Below are 20,487 nucleotides of genomic sequence, written 5' to 3' on the forward strand. Positions count from 1 at the left end.
CTGTGTGTCATTCTGTGTCACCCAGGTGTCACATCGACTAGGGCAGTTACAGTGGTGCCACTAGAGGGCAGTGGGTGGCCTAGCGGTTAAGCGGGATGGTAGTAACCTAGTGGGTAACACATTCGCCTATGAACCAGAAGAACCAGGTTCAAATCCCACTTACTACCATTGTGTCCCTGAGCAAGACACTTAACCCTGAGTGTCTCCTGGGTGGGACTGTCCCTGTTACTACTGATTGTACGTCACTCTGGATAAAGGTGTCTGATAAATGCTGTAAATGTTAATGTAAGGAAGCCGCCCCGTAATCAGAAGGTTGCCGGTTCCAATCCTGACCAGCCAAGGTGCCACTGAGCAAAGCACCGTCCCCCACACACTGCTCCCCGGGCGCCTGTCATGGCCGCCCACTGCTCACCAAGGGTCATGGGTTAAATGCAGAGGACAAATTTCACTGTGTGCGCCGTGTGCTGTGCTGTATCACAAGTGACTATCACTTCACTTTACTTAGTTCTTCTATCTGCTCATTCATGTTCGGGGTGTCTGAAATAATTACAAAAAATGCTCTGTGGTGGATAGCTGGTCTTCTCATGTAACAGTTATGTGCAGTTTATGCCGGTTCAGCCACGGCTTCATTTTAATTGAATTTGTGACACGGCAGCAGGACCGCAGAGGAAATGCACCGGTGTCTATACGATGCCCCCGGTGAATCGGACAGAGGTGGGGTAACCAGGCAGGACGGGGGCGAAGTATGAGACGTTAGTCAGCACTACGTGAGATGCTGTCCGGGACAGGGCGCGGGTCCGGGGCGTTGCCACCTGTGACTGAAGCCGACAGTTGTAAGCAGACATCAATCACACGCCGTCTGCAGCGGTGACGAGGACGACCGGCAGGCGGGGGGCTGCGGCAGCTCGCCTCTGCTGCCGCGGGGGGATAGAAGTAAAAGATTAGTGTCGCATGGCAGCGCCGGGAGATGGAGGGGGGCGGGACGGAGGGACTCGCTGAGGACTGGGAGGGGACGTGCTGGAGGGAGGAATCGACTGCAGTGTCATCACTTCTGACCATAAAACCCGCTCAGCCAGTCAGTGCAGTCTGGGCTCTCAGGGCTATTTTTAGCCCCTCGCTGACTCCTCAGGAGTGGGACTATCAGGCAGTGGAACCTTTTGTGCTCCAGGCGGTTGGAGCATTGCTCACCTGCCTGGCTAACACTCCCCTTTATACACTATCCACACTATCATTGACAAAAAAAAAGATTTTCGCAAAGCTCCAAAACCTTAAAATGTCACCCGTCAATGATAATATGCAATCCAGCATGCAGAATGTCAAACTGACAGTTTTACCTGCGCATACAGCCTCATTCTAACTATGTGGGATGAAGGATGTTTGCAATGATTTGGGGCTCAAATGGTTTGAGCATACACCACAAAGTTTAGAAAATGGCCCACGGTAGGCCTGCAGGCTACTGGCTTTGCCTTCCATGCTTTTTATGAAATATTTCCAACTCTGTTAATGTGTCTGCACCTAGTGGTACGTTCTTTTCGAATGGAGAGGCGTGTCTGCTGAGGCATGGCCGCTGAGGCCACTGAGGTCCCCTTGATCAGGACACCGTCCCCACACGCTGCTCCCCGGGCGCCTGTCATGGCTGCCCACTGCTCACCAAGGGTGAGGGTTAAATACAGAGGACGCGTTGTGTGCACTGTGTGCTGTGTTGTGTTTAACAATGACAATCACTTCATCTGGACTCCTCCCGTTTTCTATGCAAAATGTGTGATTCATATGTTGTTGTTTTTTTTAGCATTTTTATACACACAATTACTATTAATCTTAATTTTTAGCTTTTATTTATTTTATTTTTACATTTATAAATCTATATATATTGTTACTTTTTCCAGCAAGCTGCTTATGCCTATAAGACCGTTAGGTCATATAAACACAAACACTCACATGACTGCAATGCTACATTTCATGACTGTAATTAGAGAATTAATGACACTCAGGCTGACCTCACATGACACCCTCAACCTTAATGGGACACCTGCCATCACCCTATATCCGTCCTATAACATACAACAACACAGCCCTCTTGCACCGCTCTACTGGTTTTATTTCCTCCTGAAGAGCGAAAGCGATCCATTATTTAGCCAGAAACTGTGTGTGTGTGTGTGTGTGTGTGTGTGTGTGTGTGTGAGAGTCTGTGTGCAGAGAATAGTTACGGTGCAGCAGTGTAGTGGCTGTAGAGCTGGAGGAGGTGGAGGAGCGGCTGATGTAACATGCTGAGTCATGGGAAGGGACTTGATCTTTTCTCGAATTAAAAGGAGATTTGTTCTGTTGCTCTTTGCCTCCAGGTGATGGGACCTCCAGCCGCAGGCGCCTTCCGGGAGCGACCCACAAAGCCCACGGCCTTCCGGAAATTCTATGAGCGCGGAGACTTCCCCATCGCCCTTGAGCATGACACCAAAGGCAATCGCATTGCATGGAAGGTGCGGTTCTGCCTTAATGTTGGATAGCACAAACCAGACCATAACAAAATTTCTAATGTCAGAATTAAGACCTTTGTGCCATACATAGAATCCCCATTAGTGGGCAGTCATGTGTGGGGACGGTACCTTGATTAAGGGGACCTCCGTGGCACCTTGGCGGTTCAGGACTCGAACCGGCAACCTTACGATTATGGGTTAGTTTCCTTAACTGCTAGGTTAACCACTGCCCGTAGCATTACCATAACATCCACATTGGGGTACGTGGAAATCAGATTTTTGTAATTAAATGGAGCATAAATTATCCTCAGCGTTGAACTGGATATGAACTGAACTGAACTACACATAAGCTGTCTACACTGATTTCAATATTTTGTAAAATTCTATCTGAATGATCATATGATCTCGTCAAGGTGACGAATCTGAAAAAAGTATCATTGGTTGGGAGGGTTTTACTCTTTAGGTAGAATTCAGAGGTTCCGAAGGCTGTGGGACAGACTCTAGCTTCCACCCTAACATGAATTCACAGGCAACACTCATCACTCAACCCGAATCACAGCGCATCAAATGAACATTGCCTGCATCAGTTTAGCACGATTACTAATAATCAGTTCGGCCTTGAGTTATTGTCGCTTCGTTTTCAGTTGGCCATGGCTAAAAGCTAATGTCCTTTGTTCCCTTGTGAAGAGAGACTACTCGCCATCTCCAGGTGAAAACATTCTGAAAGCGACGGAGTGAATTATTAATGCAAATGTGAAAGCGAATCTATGCCTTTGAAAAAATAATGGCTTTCTTTCAGCTTCTACCAAATTGCCTTCAGCGGATGGGAATTGGTGTAAGAATTACTTGCTGTCGTATCTAATGCAGCCGTTATGCTTATTGATTTTGCATCAGATTTTTGATTCTGATTGTCTGCTGTTGTTTTTTATTTTTTTGCAATTTACATTTTGTAGATATGTGACTATGTTGAGTTTTGGTATATGGAATGTTTGTCCTAATTGAGTCGGTGTGTAGGTGTGTGCACACATATAGTGTGACAGTGATTGCAGCGAGTTAGTGAGCAGCACTGTTTGCGCTGTGCTGCCCCCAGGGCAGGAGTTGAAGACCGAGGCAGTGTTCAGAAAAAGAGTGTGAAATTGTCACGGGGCGCACCTGACGAGAACTTCTGGAACACTACGTGTCGGCCACACCCCCTTGATTCCTTGCACATTTAGTCTGCGCTTTAAATGTCTTCTGTAAGGAAATTAAGTCGTGGGCACTGTATTAAAGCACACTCATCATCTGCTGTTACCTGGCATGAAACAACCCAAGATAAAAGAAAGGAGAAAGGGATAGAGGAAGAGAGAGAAAAGCCAGGAGCCAAGCTGCAGAGCGGCAGCTTGACCCTTGAGACACAGGGAGAGAAAGCAAGGATTCAGGAACTGGTTTTCCCCCCAGCTCCCGATGGAGGAGGAAGCCAGAAGCCCCCAAGAGAAAATTCTTTTATACAGTTCCCACAGACCAATCAGGATTTGAAAGTGAAAGTGAAGTGATTGTCATTGTGAAACACTGCAGCACAGCACACGGTGACACAACGAAATGTGTCCTCTGTATTTAACAATCACCCTTGGTGAGCAGTGAGCAGCCATGACAGGCGCCCGGGGAGCAGTGTGTGGGGACGGTGCTTTGCTCAGTGGCACTTCAGTGTCACCTTGGCGGCTCGGGATTTGAACCGGCAACCTTCTGATTAAGGGGCCGTTTCCTTAACTGCCCAGCGATATTTCCGCCCTCTCTCACGCCATTTGCCCTTGACGCCTCCTGCTTGAGGGGTGTCGCGGCCCGACAAAGACACAGGTGAGGGACCTCCAAACAAGAGAAAATTGCAAAGCGCCATGGACCCAGGACTTCCCATCTTACACGTCCTTCACCGGAGTTCCGGGTTCTGTTATGGAACCGAGAACCAGGAAAAAGTGGGGCGCTCTGCTGCTTCTTGTGTTATAGCGTATGTGTTTTTTTTTTGGTCGCAGTCATCGTTCTGGTAAATGGTTGTGTTTGAGATTCCAGGTGTGTGTGTGTGTCCGAAATGGGGGTTACTCCGGTCCGGGTCAGGATCAGGATCCGGACCGGAGTTTCATTGTTGTCCTGTGTAATGTTCCCTAATCGTTTTCACCTGTGTTAATTGTATAAAGCTGCCCTGTTCGTTTCTGTCCGCTGTCAGGTCTTTGAAGTTATGTTCCGTGTTCACCAGTGTCTACGTCTCGGATGTCTCCCCTGTCCTGTGATTCACCATTAAACCCCTGTTCCGTGATGTCAGGTGAAAGCGTCCTTCATTCCTCGTCACTCTTCGTCCTCCTCTCCGTTCACCTGCGCGTCATGCCCGCATGGACGTGACAGTGTGTGTGGACTCTCCCTTCCCCGTTTCCTCACCCCTCTCCTCAAAGTAAAGCCCTATACGTTTGTTTGTCCTTTGACTTATTGAAATAAAATACAGATTTTTGCATCTCTCTTTTCTGACGTTATAGAAAGATGACAAATTTAAACACGGAGGCCTGTGGGAACATGATTTCGTTTTTGGAGCGCCGTGTTTGTCTTTATATTTTGTGCATAAAAATGTTAGATAACACCCTCCTCGCTACAATTCTTTCTGATCGATCTGATTGATTGAACACTTGGTGTCAGTAGCCGAGTGGCCAGTGAACACACTTAACCTTACGCTGCTCCAGGATATTGACCACAAAATGTCGAATTCAGTGTAGTTTTGGGAAATAATGCCTCGCTCTGCAGAGATGTAAATGTAAATGTCAACTGCACCCTCTGTGAACGTAGGTGGTTTAGTGTGAAGGCAGGTGACCTTCCAGCAGGTGACCGTCCTCGAAATCACACATATATTCCCATGGTAACGGTTGCGCGTAACGGACGTAATCGGCGACCATGATCTAACAGCGTTGCTTTCTAAACCGGGTTGGCAAGCCTGCACGACTCTCTCTGGGCGTCCGCTGACTGGATCAAGGGCTCATGAATAGCTGCTTCTTCTAACGAACGCCTCCTTTTTATAGATGCGTGTAAAAATGGCATCCCAGGCCCGGAAAATTGCGTAAAACGACTGTTCAAATCTACAAAACGAAGGATAGCAGAAAAATGTCCAGTAAGAGTGGTCTTCTCCCTGTTTGTGCAGTAGGGAGCAGTAGTGCTTGACTCTTTCTTCCCCCGCCTCCGTCCCATTACAGCACACCCAAGGGCTGTGCTCGCTGTGGTGTGTGTGTGTGTGTGTGTTTACATGCCGACATAATGTCAAGGGCATTTGTGGGGGGAAATGGAAGGTGCAATTCTTCCTCCGCGGCTATAAAAACTTCAGCCTGCCCGTGTGGAGCGGGCGTGCGGCGGACAGATAAGAGTCGGGCTCTTTCGCTCGCTCGCTTTGCCCCCCCGCCCCTCCTGCCGGCGGGCGAAGTGGCGCTCCAGGACCGGGCCTTGCCGGCGCTCTGATGTGCGCCCCGGACGCCCCGGACGACCCCGAGGCTCTACCTGGCGGCCCCTCGGCAGCCCGCGGGGCCGCCAGATGGCCTGAGTCCTCGCTTCAGCAGTCTTCAGAAGACCGTTCTCACCCGTTCTCGGTGTCTCTTTCGATCCCTTCCTGCATTCTTTTTACTTAATCAGATTGGGTTTTTGTTTTTTTTTTTTGCGGGTCTGTGGCCAAATAGTGAAGCATTTCATAACAAGGAAATATCAATGCAAACCCGATTCCACCAGAGCACCAGGTGGAGGGTAATCAATTCATCTGATCAAGCGCTTTAGGAAATGGAGAGCGTAACCGCTCCTCAGGGACGGATATCCATCTCCTTGGGATGATTGAATTATGCGGCTGGGGAGTGGGAAGTGTGTGTGTGTGTGTGTGTGTGTGTGTGTGTAGTGGATACAGTGAAACTCCTGTTGATCTTTTCATTTTCATTTTGATGGGCGGTTACCGCCAATAGGCTCCTCACTTGACAGCTCATATCATTTCTGCCAGAGCTTAATCCCGACCCCAACTTCCAAATGTCCCGAATGAACACCGAGATAGGTGGATTAGCTGGGATTTGGGCTCCGTTTGGCCCCTAATCAGGATTTGTTTTGCAGATTTCCATCTTCCTCCATAATACTGTGTTTCATTATTCTGTTCTGTTCAGTGCATTTGGACCTGAGAATTTTGTTGTCTTCGCCACCCGCGCTGAATCGGCAGCCCTTATTCAGCATGTCACATCATCATGTAATCCAGTCGGTTTTTAATACACTTCCCGTTCATTTTTGCACAGCAGCTATTTAATGCTCCAGGCATTAAAATCATCCTAAATCTACGTGCTGTATCACTGCATTTAGAGCTGGACGACGCCTGTCTGCGGCTCCTCCTGAATACATTCTTACCCCCGGGGGCATGCAGGCACTGAAAGCCTTAAATGAATAGAGAGAGTAAAAGAGAGTGAGGTCCGTCCCGAGAAAGAAAGGAAATAAAGAAGCGAATAAACAGAACGGAACGTGAGCGAGGCCCGCGGGCGTCCGTGGGAAGAGGAAAATAATAAGTGCACATCACCCCTTGAGGGAGATGTGTCGATGGCCCGCCGAGAAGCCACATTGGCAGCCCCGGCCTGACGCTGGGAGGAAGGCGGAGCCACGTGGAGAGCAAGCGTCCCCCTTTCATCCCTGATGCAATGTGACGCACGGGGAGGGGGGGTCCGCACTTGAAGGCCTGGCGGAAATGAGACCATCGCTGCGGGTTCCGGGATCAAACGCGGACGGTGGAACGTGCGAGGGGGGGACAGGGGCTCTCTGCTTTCTTAGTGCCGTGATGATGAAGCGCTGAAGAGGCCCCCGTATGAAGACCGACTTGTTTTGACAGCACGGTAACGTAGGCATGCCTGGGACGCGGCGTGGACGTCTTCTGGGACCCCTTCTCTCCTCGTCTCCTGCACCCCTGGTGAGCTCGGGCCCACACAGCTGGCTCCCAGTGCAGATGGTGAAAACACTCGCTCATCCTCCCCGGGGGGAAGCGGAGGGAGAGCGGAGCCGAGAATCCTGGTTTTTATTCTCCAGGAGAATAAGGGCATCGGACTTGGAGGCCGCCGCCTCCTAAAATCCAGCTCCAGAGCGTTTGGACATGCATTCATCCTGCCCCAGTAAAAGCCCGGAGAGCTATCGATCGGTGTTGCCGTTGCCAGCGGGCCAGAGCTCCAAATGGAGCCGTTAATTAAGTAAATGGAGCGGGCGCAGCTGCAAGAGAACGAGCCGGGTTAACGTCAGTCAGGGACGAACAGGACACACACACACACACACACTAACACGACGTGTGGAGAATTGCCGGCCTCATTCCTTATCCAAATCGGACCTTCTTGTCGCCCATTTGGTCATCCTTGGCAATGACTTTTGCAGCAAGGCTTTTTTTTTTTTTTTTTTTTGTCCCTCGGCTATCATGCTCTGGCCCCGTGTCCGTCCTATCTACCCACCACTCTCATTCCTGTCCACTCATCCATTCTGTCAAAGGTTAATTGGTTTGGAAATGATTCGATTCATTCTGGACGTTAATGCTGTTATCATGCTTTTGTTATAAAAAAAAAAGAGAAAGAGAGAGAGAGGGAGGGAGTTAGCGAAGGGGGGAAAGACAAACTATACCGCACACACGCACACACACACACACTTAAGCTTAATTTGAAGAAGAAGAAGAAGAAAAAAAAAAAAAAAGAAATCCAATTTAATCTGCTCTGACTTTTTATTCTTTGGCCCACACAAGCCTGTCCCCACAAGCCTTTCCTTTAAATTATGGCAGAATTTCATTACCTTGAAAGCTTTGCGCCCCCCCCCCCTTCCAGCCCGGCCTCGTCTTCGACCCCCCCCCCAGCCCCTTTCAATACTTGAGTGGATCGACGGCCCTAATGTCTTTCCTGTAACCTCAAGGTCGGCATATTTGGATCTGTGGAAGCGCTCAAGGGTCCCTGTGATTAATGCACTGTAGAGAGCGCCTTGGAATTATGCTGCGGCTGATGGCTTCACCGCCGCCACGCATGCCCATGCACAAGCCTCTGCCCTTGTTGTGGGTCCATAGGAGTCATTCATACTCAGACCTAGTTACCCCCCCCCCCCCCCCCCCCCCCCCCCAACCCCCTCTTCTCTCCCCCCCCAGGGGCACTTAGTTCCATCCCCGGCATCACAGCGGTGCTTAATGCAGCTGCGCGAGCTTCATGGTCCAGCTGAAGCGTCCACCGCCGAGGGAATTAAAGAGTGGAAACGGGCTAGTATTGAGCTGGGGCCGAACCCGATACTCAAGGCCGAGCAACTTGTTGTTAATTCACAATAGCGGGGACGGATAAAATAGGATTTTTCTTTCCGTCGAGACGCGCGCCACTTGTTCGCTTGGCACCTCATTGATTCGAGACGTACGGGGCCCCAGACCGAACGTGTCTGGCCAGCTGAGGATGTTATCTTCGCTTTGTTAATTATTTATCATTTCCTCCACCCCAATTGATCAATGTTTAATTGAGTCTCGCCGAGATCCCTGAACTGTTCGGCTCTGCCAAAATGCCGAGTCGGGAGTGCGGCCGCATTGTGAAATATTGCCTCCGCGGTCGTTTCTCACGCCTGGCCAGTTTCCCCCCCGTCAGCTCCTGCGGGGTCAAGGTCGCCCCGGCGGAGCTCTTACTGAGCGCTCGCCGCAGCTGATGGCCATTTGGCAGTCGGGCCGCCGGTGACCAGAAACAAGCTGGCTGGCCGAGGCGTTTGGTCACGCCGCCAGAACCAGCAAGTTTCGCGCTCCGTGGAAGAATTAGTCGCGACGCCTCCCATTATGAGCCGCGACAGCGATTGTTTTCTGACGGATGTGTCATTGAGTAACCGGCGCCGCGGCATCGATTATCGTGCCGCGCGCTGCTCCCAACATTTCCTTATCTCCCCTCTGTTTCAGGCCTGTCAGAGATAAATAAATCTCGATGAAGGGACAAAGGCAATCAGGGAGGCAGCGAGAAAGCGGCGGCCGCGAGGAAAGGGGGAGGCTGCCAACTCGCATGTGAGTGACAGAGAATGGCAGCGCGTCGGTGGATGTCACGAACACGAACGTCTCCGCGGCAGACATTTCAGGACCACACCCACTGCCAAGACCACTGACATCACGGTGACTGGTTCAGCCGTCGGAGTGTTGGAGTTAAAGCACGCATAATCTGCATCTGATCTTATGTAGCACCGTCATTCATATAAAATCAAGTGGGCACTTCCTGTTGCATGCTTTGTTGCATGGCAGATTAAAAGACTTTTTCTGTAATGGATTTTTGGCTTTTGTTGCGGATAGATCACGTTTGTGGTGTTGTGTTCGCGCTGCCATTCATTGTTTGGCAGATGTTTGGCAGTAAAGCATTTAAAATAAATAGTTAATGGTGGAAGTAGCCTAGCGGGTAACACACTCGCCTATGAACCAGAAGACCCAGGTTCAAATCCCACTTACTACCATTGTGTCCCTGACCAAGACACTTAACCCTGAGTTGCTCCAGGGGGACTGTCCCTGTAACTACTGATTGTAGGTCGCACTGAATAAGGGCGTCTGGTAAATGCCGTAAAATGTAAATGTAAATGTAGTAAATCTACTCTCGATATATTTATATAATATATTGAGAAACGTAAACCTCGTATTAGGTACTATGCTACGGTATTTGTGCCTGAAATGATAGCTCCCATTTGTTGAGTGGATTCTATCAAGTTTGTGCCATCACAGGAGGAGAAAGGTGGGGAAGAAATGTGCGTTGAATAAGTCGCCTCGACTCCACCTTTTGACGCCACCCGACTCGAATCCGAGTTAATACAAGCCGGACCCTGGAGCCAGCAGCCACGGCGTCTTTGTCAGCTTGCAGCAGCCAGGGTCCTGAAACCGCTGAGACGGTGAATGTTCTTTTTACCTAAAAATCCAGAGATCAGCATTTTCCCCCTGCTGTCACCCACCGGTGCCGTGGAGACAGGGTCCCTCTCGCCACTGGCTGCTGTAGACAGGGTGGAGCACGCCGCCTGTGTCATTCCTCACGGGCAATTAGCCTGCCGCTGGTTCGGCTGGACACATCCTGTAAGTGAGTCAATGATGTAAAACAACCAAAAAAAAGGACAGGAAATAAGGATGAATGGGAGCAAGGAAGGGACAAGAGGGAAAAACACAAGGAGATGATGAAGTGCTCTCTTCGATACGCGCACGGCCAGCACTTCTGTGGCTCTTTAGTCTCGGGAGGGTCTCTCTCAATTACCCTAATGAGGCAGAGTGACCGGCTCCATGGGAAAAAGAATCAGGAGCAAGCCTGGGGTGGAAGGGAGGTTCGGAACGGGTCCAGCTGGTCCAGGAACAGAGTGCAAGTAAAAAAAAAAAAAAAATCCAAATCCAGGCAACACCCATTTCCGACCTTGAAAGACGGATGTTCATCAGAAGCTTCAAATGTCGGTTCCTGTGTGATTCCTGAGCGTTTCCACTCAGCAGATGTTCAGAGATCATCCGCTGAAGCAATTAAGATGTTGTACTTGGCCATCTCCTTTCATTTACATCACTGCTGGTGTTTGGAAGTCCATCTCCAGTTCCATCTGACTCTCTGCATAAATTAACACCCCGGCTATCTGGCTTTCTGCTTATGCTTTTAGGTAGAGCATTTTCTTTCTTGCGTAGTTAATGCTAAGCTTTCCAGTGTGATAAAGTTCATGAAACACCATTTTAAGCAACATTCAGAGCTGTGCCAGCTGCGAGTTATGTTTCATGCATCCAAGTCTTATGGAGTAAAGAACACTGAGTGCTGAGCAATGTGTTATGAGATTATTAAGAAATTGTGCAAAACCTGGCAACAACCCTGTTCCAATTCCTACTCCCTTAGACTCAACTGGAGTCTGAGTTTGGAAGAAGAGCCTAAAATACCATGAATAAATTCGTAGAAATTACTATATATTTCATTTTAAAGATTCTTCAACGCATCAGAATGATTCATAACACACCTGTTACATTTACTTGTACATGTACATTTACAGCATTTACCAGACGCCCTTATCCAGAGCAACTAAGAGTTAATATTTACAGGGACAGTCCCCCCCTGGAGGCACTCAGGGTTAAGTGTCTTGCTCAGGGACACAATGATAGTAAGTGGGGTTTGAACCTGGGTCTTCTGGTTTATAGGCGAATGTGTTACCCACTAGGCTACTACCACCTGCTCTCTGCTGGGTAATGCACATTAGCTATCAGTATCTTCTGTGAAAAGCCAAAATTATCAATCATAATTCAAATCCGCAAAAAAGCAAACAGAAGATTGGGTATGGGCTGTTTTGCTAGTTGCTAAGCTCTTACAGAGGCACATTATCAGTACTGGACCACGGATCTGTCAGCAAACATGAACTTCTTGCCTATAGTACCTATCATTTTCATATGATTTGTTGCTTATTAATTTGTTTTTTGGTGATTGGTAAAAGTGTTTCGCACGTTGTATATATGTTTTATGTATGTGTGAAACAATCTGTCGATTGTTTTAGACAGCATGCACAAAAAAAGACACGCTTTCAAAAATCTGTACTTGTCGGGTCTGGCTCAGGTTGGGCCTAAGATTTCCAGGCCCAATTACAGCTCTAATGTGCAGTCACATTTATGTGCCGTCATATTAATATTAATGGTGGCTGAATAGTGGTAGCTATCGCACAAACAACACATTTAATACATAATCTACAAGGTTCTTTAAAGTGAAACCCATACATAAAGGTAGAGGAACCTTTTAAACATGCAGAAAAGAATCAGGTTATGCGTCAATATATTGGCATAGTCTTCTTCTACATCTGCAAATCTACACAGTCCTGCTCTTGATTGTCACTTGTGATACACAGCACACAGTGAAATTAGTCCTCTGCATTTAACCCATCACCCTGAGGGAGCAGTGTGTGGGGACGGTGCTTTGCTCAGTGGCACCTTGGCGGACCGGGATTCAAACCGGCAACCTTCTGATTACGGGGCCGTTTCCACCACTGCCCCTTTTCAAACCAGATAACTTAATCAGCGATGAAGGAGTGATTCACGTTCACCTTCTCTTGCAGATGAGGCATGTTAGTGCGTCAATGTGTCTGTGGTCATCAGTCACACCGAATAAAGGCAGTGGTCAGTCTGCATGTCTGTCCGAGGGTAAACACTGCTGATTCATATCGAAGTGAGGAGCGAAATGAGGTCACGATGAAGACAATGAATCATCCCGTCATAATCAGGGGCTTAGCCCACCCCCTGTGTCTTGTCTTCATCCTGTCTCCTCAAGGTGAATGCCATAATTCATCCTCCGGGTTGTGTAATTTTTCATTTTATGCCGCTAAGTAATATTCTCTCGCCATTCCTTTTCATGAGCAGCCAGCGTTTGCCTCTGAACAGAACATTTCTCGAGGTCCTTGGCTAGTTCCTTTCATTTCAGGCCGATAAAGGTTAGATGGAATGATTTGTCAGGCTTTTATTTCTGATAGGAAGACGAATGCCCCGCAGACCTCCAATTTTTTAAATGAGAAATGCTGAATGCTCATTTGGTGCTCGGTCTTCACCTCCTCCCGCTCCCCTCTGCGCTCTCTTTATCATACAGAAGAAATTGTTTCCATTTAGACAGTCTTAATGACCTCTCCTAATGGCTCTTTGTCATATCCGTTATTTATGACGGAATTCATTTCAATCTGTCAGTCTGGAGCAAAACTGCGCGCAGAAAATAGCCATCGCTGAAAAGCACAAGCGTGCCTCCTCCTTTCCAGGGAGGGAGGAATGTATGAAGCAGGGAGATGATTTAACATATTGGCAAAAGGGTGGTGTTGGATTGTAATGCAGCAGGCAGGGCACTCTCGGAAGACGACAGTAGCCCACAATTTCGCGTCTCCTCTGTCAGTGCTGACGGAAGACCAATGGCCGACTTGACCGTCATTCGTCTTCCTGAGTGAGTTTTCTAATAACCGTAATGGCTGCAGCCATAAATTATCGCTGAGCTGTTGAGAGCACTGCAGCATTTAAATCTAAAAAGGCCTCTCACTTTTTACACCCTTTCATTTTCAGGCTGTCCCTGTCTCCCATGGGGCTGTTTGGGATTTTTTGTGAATGTGCTGATCAGTTCTACAGAAAGGGTAAATCAGCAGTCCTTATCGCTGAGCCGCCATAGTTCTCCTTCGGCAGTATTAATATGCGTGTTTATGTCAAAACATCACTGTCCTGAATCTGCACTTACAGCCTGGGGTCACTAGTGACCTTTGACCCCAGGCACTCTCTAATTAAAAAAAAAAAAAAGTGGTGGCCTAGTGGTTAAGAAAGAGGCCCCGTAATTAGAAGGTTGTTGGTTCGAATCCCGATCGGCGAAGGTGCCACTGAGCAAAGCACTGTGTGGGGACGGTGCTCTGTCATGGCTGCCCACTGCATTTAACCCATCACCAGAGGACAAACTTCACTGTGTGCACCGTGTGCTGTGCTGCTGTGTATCACATGTGACAATCACTTCACATGTGGAGTAATGTACTTAACCAAAAAAGGTGAAATAAGTGAAAACATGTTTTATATTCTAGTTTCTTGGCTCTGATTACTGCTTTGCACACTCTTGGCATTCTCTCGATGAGCTTCAAGAGGTCGTCACCTGAAATGCTTCTCCAACAGTCTTGAAGGAGTTCCCAGAGGTGTTTAGCACTTGTTGGTCCAGCTCACCCCAAACCATCTGGATTGGGTTCAGGTCCGGTGACTGTGGAGGTCAGGTCTCCACTTTTTGTTAAGTACATAACTCCACATTCATAGTTTTGATGCCTTCAGTGAGAATCTACCAACGTAAATGGTCATGAAAATAAAGAAAACACATTGAATGAGAAGGTGTGTCCAAACTTTTGGCCTGTACTGTACCTTCATTGGAAAAGACATGATTGGAGGTTCCTGTCTGGTCACTAACCTGTCAGTCTGAAGAGGCTTTTTAATGATTAGTCCTTTGTATTTTTTTCAGGCATTACATGTGTTTATCTTTGGTACATCTTGCATCATCTGTTTTCGTAGATTGTCTTTGAATGAGTCTATAAAATCATCATTGTTCCTATTGAACGGCGCTGCCGCCCTCAGTAAACAACCCGGTTTCACGGAGCTGATCCAGGCACAGTAACACAAGTAATTAGACGTAGCCGCACGCGCCGCTGCGCTTCCACAGACTGCAGCCCTTTCAGTCACACACCTGCTAGTAGCCTATGACGGGACTTGTGAGAAATACATTAATCCTGTCTTTTTATCTCGTCCCAATCTGTTCTGCTGTGATCAATGGCTGGAGAACCGTTGAGGAGACACAGCTGGCCCATGGTTTTGCCAAAAGCGGTCTCGTCCTTTCAAAAGTCTCCCAAAGGAAGTTTGCCCGACTCGTCCAATAAGACCAACCAGTGTCAAGGCTCTCAGCTGAAGACGCAAAGCACTTCCTTCTCGTTTTACTCCTCTTTTAATTTAGCATTAGCGTAAATACCGCATCCTGGGTCTGAAGAGCACAGATTTTTCTCAATCAATTCAATGCAGGTGTAGCTTTTTAAGTTTTCAAATGTCATTAATCTTCTTCGGTTATTATTTCTAGAAAGAACAGCTAATATATCCTGGTCTGTTGAATCGGACTTGTTATTAAGGGATGGGGTTGTAACCCTTTTAACTAAACCCATGTTACCACGAGGACAAACTCACATCATCTACCTAGCCAGATTAAAAATGTAAATATATTCAGGTATAAAGAGGAGCTGTCTGTGGTGCTGAATCCTGTCTAAAAAAAAGCGCTGTACATAAATGAACAATTTCTAATTTATTAACACCAGTATGTTACTATTGTAAATAATGTATGTAAAAATGGTACCAATGTTACAGAAACGGCCAAAATAAAAGAGAAAGGGATAGAGGAAGAGAGAGAAAGCCGGGAACCTGTATTTAATTATTTTATGTTTTATGATGTATAATTACATTTTTTTAAGGATGCTTGAGCAGTAAAATCTTTAATAAAACCATAAAAAATAAACGTACTTTTACAAAGATTTGAAAACTGTATGTACCTTATTACTTTGATTGAAATGGACTGCTTGCAGCCTTCGCCTGATCCGTGCAGGCGGTAAATGGGCATCGAGAGTGTTTCACAGCTGAAAACAGAGTGCAATTTCACCGCCGACAGCTGTCATTCTTCCATAGCCACACACGAACATTTTCAACTTATTCTCGTCGTACCATATGATTATTCGCCATGTATTTGAAAGAAAAACTGTAGGCATCTTTTGCTTCGCGCATTCGACGTTAGATGGGCTTTCATCTTTCACAGCTCTGACTGTGATATGTAGGTTTTTAAGGGTTCGCGGCGACCCCTGGTCCGCCTCCCTGGTGAGCTTCCTGCTCGCTCGCTCCTCAACAGCAGGGGGAAGTCCTGATCGCCCGCTGGACGTCCTGCCGCTGTTCCGTTTTTTTTCCCCGCACTTCTCCGTGACAGTCCTCTCCCTGTTTCCAGGATATAATTAATGCCTTTTGAATTTCTTTTGTACCCCTATTCCCCATCGCACCCTATTACAATAAAACGCCCTGTAGGTCTTTTATCTCTGTGATATTCAACCAAGACGCCTATGGGGAAATTTGACATAAAAAGGCTGGTTTTATGGAGAGCTGATCGGAATCACTTGTGCCGATGTCAAGTGAAGGCCAATTATCTTTGTTAGGAGGGTCTTGTGTAAATGTCTGCAGAGAAGCTATCGTAAGTTTACTTGAAGGCCTGACGTGGTCTGTCTCGTCTTTGAAATGGGAACTTCTGAGTACGATTTTGCTCAAGCTTTAAATAAAGGTGGGTGGATTTAGAAAAAAATGCGGGGTCGCCGGGAAAACGAAGGCCCCGTTCTTAACCCCCCCTCAGATGACACCGATCGATAAGTCACAGCAATGAAGTGGCTCATCGATTACACAGATGACAGGGCATTTAAAGGTTTAATCTTTATAACAAGACTAACCTTTTTCTGCACCTGAGAGCCGCCTGGGACGCTCTGAAGGATGTGTTTTTCTTTACCTCCCGAGCCGACATTATGGCTGGTTGCGGTTTGCCTGTTATGCTCAGCACCTACTCGTGTTTTTACCACATTTTCTCTCACAGACACTTTGCGAGTATCAGTGTAATAGCGTAATATATCTCAGTGGTTGGTGTAAGGATGAGTAGAAGGGCCAGAATACAACAGGAGACCAAAAAAAAAAAGGGGGGGATAAATTGCATCGGTTTCTCTTTGTTACGCTGAATCCTGCGTTAATGAATGCATCTAACAATGGTACGCGGGAACAAGATGACAACATTTCCTATTGGCTATTGGCCCTATCCTTTTCTGAGCTTCTTCCGGGTTTCCAGCTTTTATTATAAAATTCACACGTCTGTTTTCATTACATTTGAGTGAATGGGAACCAAACTCTTTATTATCAGTGAAATCTAGACCTTGTGAGAAGGGACAGGCCAGCTTTTTGTGGCATCTCATGGGTGGTTATCCCCCAACATAGTGTTTCTGTGCCTTAGTAATAAAAATGATTTTTAATAATAATGTTTTAATGCTTGTAAGGAGCCTCACACCTTTGAACGGGTCCGGATTTTGTTCTGTAAATGGAAGTGGCCTTGGTAATAAAGGAGGAGTGACGGCGCAATCCGAGCGAAACGCCGGTGTCAGCGGATGTCTCTGGAGTACTTTGCCACCCCTCCACCCAAAACATGAAATGGCTATTTATCACCTGATGAACAATAACCCCGGAGAAGGAACGAATTCCTGGCACATTCCACCGTCCCGCCCCGTCCCCGAGGAAGCGCCGCTCCTCTTTGCATTCCCCGCGACGAGCTCCATTGCAGGTCAGCGTCCCATTAGCCCCGGCCCATTGCTTAGATTACAGGGCAGAGGCAGCGCAGTGTATTATATCTCGTCTGGGGGACTGACTTTTTTTTTTTTTTTTTTACGCAGAAATCCTCTTTTCTGAGAAAGCCACGGAAAAATTGCTTCTGATATCTCTAACCCGGCGCTTTAATGAAGCCTTTCAGCATGGTGTGGAGTGAAGGGGGAAAGAGTCGGCCAATCTCCTGCATGCCGTTTGATCATGCATGCAGCTGGCGGGAAGGAGGATCTGAATGCTTAATGTGGAGGAGATGCGTAATGCTTCTTACCTGTCTCTGTCTAGTCCTTTTTTCCCCCCATGTGTGTTTCGGTGTGTGTGTGTGTGTGTGTGTGAGAGAGACTAAAGATGTGCTTTTGGTTAGCAGATATATAGGGGTAGGTTTAGGGTTTAAATTTAAGCTTTTTTTTTTTACCCAAGGTGCACTGGATGGATATGACTCTGATTTTTATTAGGGGACCAACTAAAAATATATGTCACGGGACCTTTTAATTTACATTTACAGTGTTTATCATACAATCTTATCCAGAGTGACTTACCCCCAGGAGACACTCAGGGTTAAGTGTCTTGCTCAGGGACACAATGGTAGTAAGTGGGGTTTGAACCCCACTTCTGGGTCTTCTGGTTCATAGGCGAGTGTCTAGCCCACTCCTTTAGCAGGTTCAGCAGCATTAAATATTGAATGATCCTGCTTTTCCATTTGTGTATGAACTTAGGCTCTGATTGGGAAATAATAGTTCAGGGAGCATGAGGGAACATTTTCACACATGGATAGGCCACCACACAGCACCTTAACCCCATGAAGAAGATGTTTTATTACATGCAGTCAACTAAGCTAAGTGTGTTTCTACCAAATATTAGAGTGTGCAGCCTTTTTTTTGCAGGTCAGTGTATGTGTGAGTGTGTTTCTATGTGTGCTATAAAGACCAAGGATTCACTTTTTTTTACTGAGATTAAGGGGCATGTTTGGATTTAGGCTTGTGCCACCTCCAGAATTCGGGGACACATGGGCAGACATGGTGGGTTCCAGATCGCCCGCCGGAGACGTGACAAGCAGCAGCGCGATGGGAGGGTCTCAGTGGGGAGCATTGGGACTGAGGTCGTGGGAGGAGGGGCTTTGGGTTACCAGGGCAGGAGAGAACAGGAACACGGCTGTCTGGTGTCTGGTTGGTCAAGACCTGGGGCGCAGGGATTGTGGTGGCCGGGTGAACGGTTTCTTGTCACTCGCAATGTTGAAGTACCGAAGCGGCAGGCAAAACCCGGTCGGGAAACAGGCCAAGGTTTGTGGATGCAGAAAGCAATCGATATTCAAACAAAGGCGAGCGTCAATGAAAGATAATTCTTCAAGATGGCTGCCCGGGTTTTTTTTGGTAGTGTTGACGTCGCCTTCTGCCGTTTTCAGGTAGCGGCCATCTTAGCAGGTCTAATTACCATTACATCTGTGTGCATGTGTTTTGTTTGGTGTGGGTGTTGGAGTGTAATCATGAGTGTGTGTGTGTGTAAGCGATGTGGGCAAAAGGGTGGGTTTCTGCGCCGCTCCGTTTGAAATCTGGGGTGAAGTAAAGGTTACGCCGCGACTCACTTCACACAACTTCCTCTTACAGACGGAGAAAAGGTGGCGTGCACACGGATGCCAGTGGCACGGCGCACCAGCAAACGGCCGCAAAAGGTCAACGGTGCTCTCATTATTCCACCCTTACACTGTGTGTGTGTGTGTGTGTGTGTGTGTGTGAGTGTGTGTGTCAGTCTGCCTCTAGTGCGTTTCACTTTTAAACGCACCCTTACAAGGATTTACCACGTGAGTGACCCTGAATAAACCGTATTTGTTTTATTTCTCGTAGGTTTAACTAGCTGATATTGTCTGCCCCATTTGCTGCTCTGCTCCACTGTCTCATTACCTAACATGCGTCATATTCCTCAGTGAGCCGCAAAACCCGAGCGTTCGTGTGAAATGAGCTGTGGCTATTAGTGACACGCTTTGCACCTTTTATTATCATATAGAATGATTTTTGGAAAGTGAACGTGGCCCTCTTGGCCTCTCCAAAGGCCAATATTGGACCCATCCCAAGCCCAGTGTGGTTCTGTGTCCGGTCCAGACCTCACAGTGTGCCCACGGCATGAAAGCCTTCTGGCTGCGCCTCGGGCGCCGAGGTGGCATTTCCTCCATCTGCCGGCCCCATGCCAGCTCGAGCCTTGCCTGCATGGTGGAGGATTTGTATATCTCTAGATGTTCTTCAAAAGCCGTTAACAACCAGTTGGGACTGGTGGGCGCGTGACTCTCAGTAAGGGTGGCCTGCAGCTACATCTTGATCTGAAGGGTCACCATGCTGGTCCAGAGAACCTGAGAAATGTTCAGACTCTGGCTAGTGTTGTTTTTGGTACTGACATTTATGATGAAATATGAGACGTGCTGGTCAAGTGCTGGTCATGTGACAACAGCTATAATAAAATATATCCTGTAATATTGTTCATGAATAAAAACGAGAGTGATGTGTTTTTATTCTTGTGGATGAAAACGAGACGAGACGTTATGTCCTCGTATTTAATCGCATCTTTACACTTTCTTTACAGTGAAGTGTAGAGGAAAACAGAATGTTTGGTCGAAAAACATGGGACAAATTTGAACGTCTTCCATGTCTGGAATGGATGTAGAGTATTCTTGAGTTTATTAGGTAACAATAATATAATAATAAGATAATCTTGTTTTAATTATGAAAATGATGTTTTTGTCTGTTCTACTTGGTACTTGTACTATAGTGTCTGGGTTAAATAGAATTGCATTACTAAAAAGAAGAGACTAACATACAATTGTCATGCAGCTTGGAGATGATTTGGTGATGGTGGGATGGTGCAAAATAATGACTGAGCAGTGAGAGGCGTCCATCTTGGCTATTTATAGGAGTCACCTCATTCTCCCGGTCACGCGATGGAATCACGTCACAGAAATGAGTCTGGACATGACTAAGACTACTAAAGACTAAAATGACAGCTTGATGCAAAGACTAGACTCAAGCTAAAATTAAGGCGGGCCGCCAAAAACTGCTTGTTATACAGTGCACGAGACTGAAGACTGTGAACTTTAAATTTGTATTTAGCTCAATTCATGTGCAGCATCAGCCATTGCTCACCTGATTAATCTTCTCTAGCGCTGCTAGCCTCATTAAC

The 20,487-nt window shown here is 47.2% G+C and overlaps 1 protein-coding gene across 1 annotated transcript in view; it reads left to right on the top strand.

Annotated features, from left to right (window-relative positions):
* pacrg (PARK2 co-regulated) overlaps window positions 1-20,487 on the top strand; it is a 101,406-nt gene that overhangs the window by 15,966 nt on the left and 64,953 nt on the right. Inside the window, exon 2 of the mRNA XM_028987659.1 lies at window positions 2,340-2,474. Within this exon, the coding sequence (XP_028843492.1) occupies window positions 2,340-2,474 (135 nt within the window). The remainder of the gene's footprint in view (window positions 1-2,339; window positions 2,475-20,487) is intronic.

This window comes from Denticeps clupeoides, chromosome 1 (genome assembly GCF_900700375.1).
Source record: "Denticeps clupeoides chromosome 1, fDenClu1.1, whole genome shotgun sequence".
Classification (NCBI taxonomy): Eukaryota; Metazoa; Chordata; class Actinopteri; order Clupeiformes; family Denticipitidae; genus Denticeps; species Denticeps clupeoides.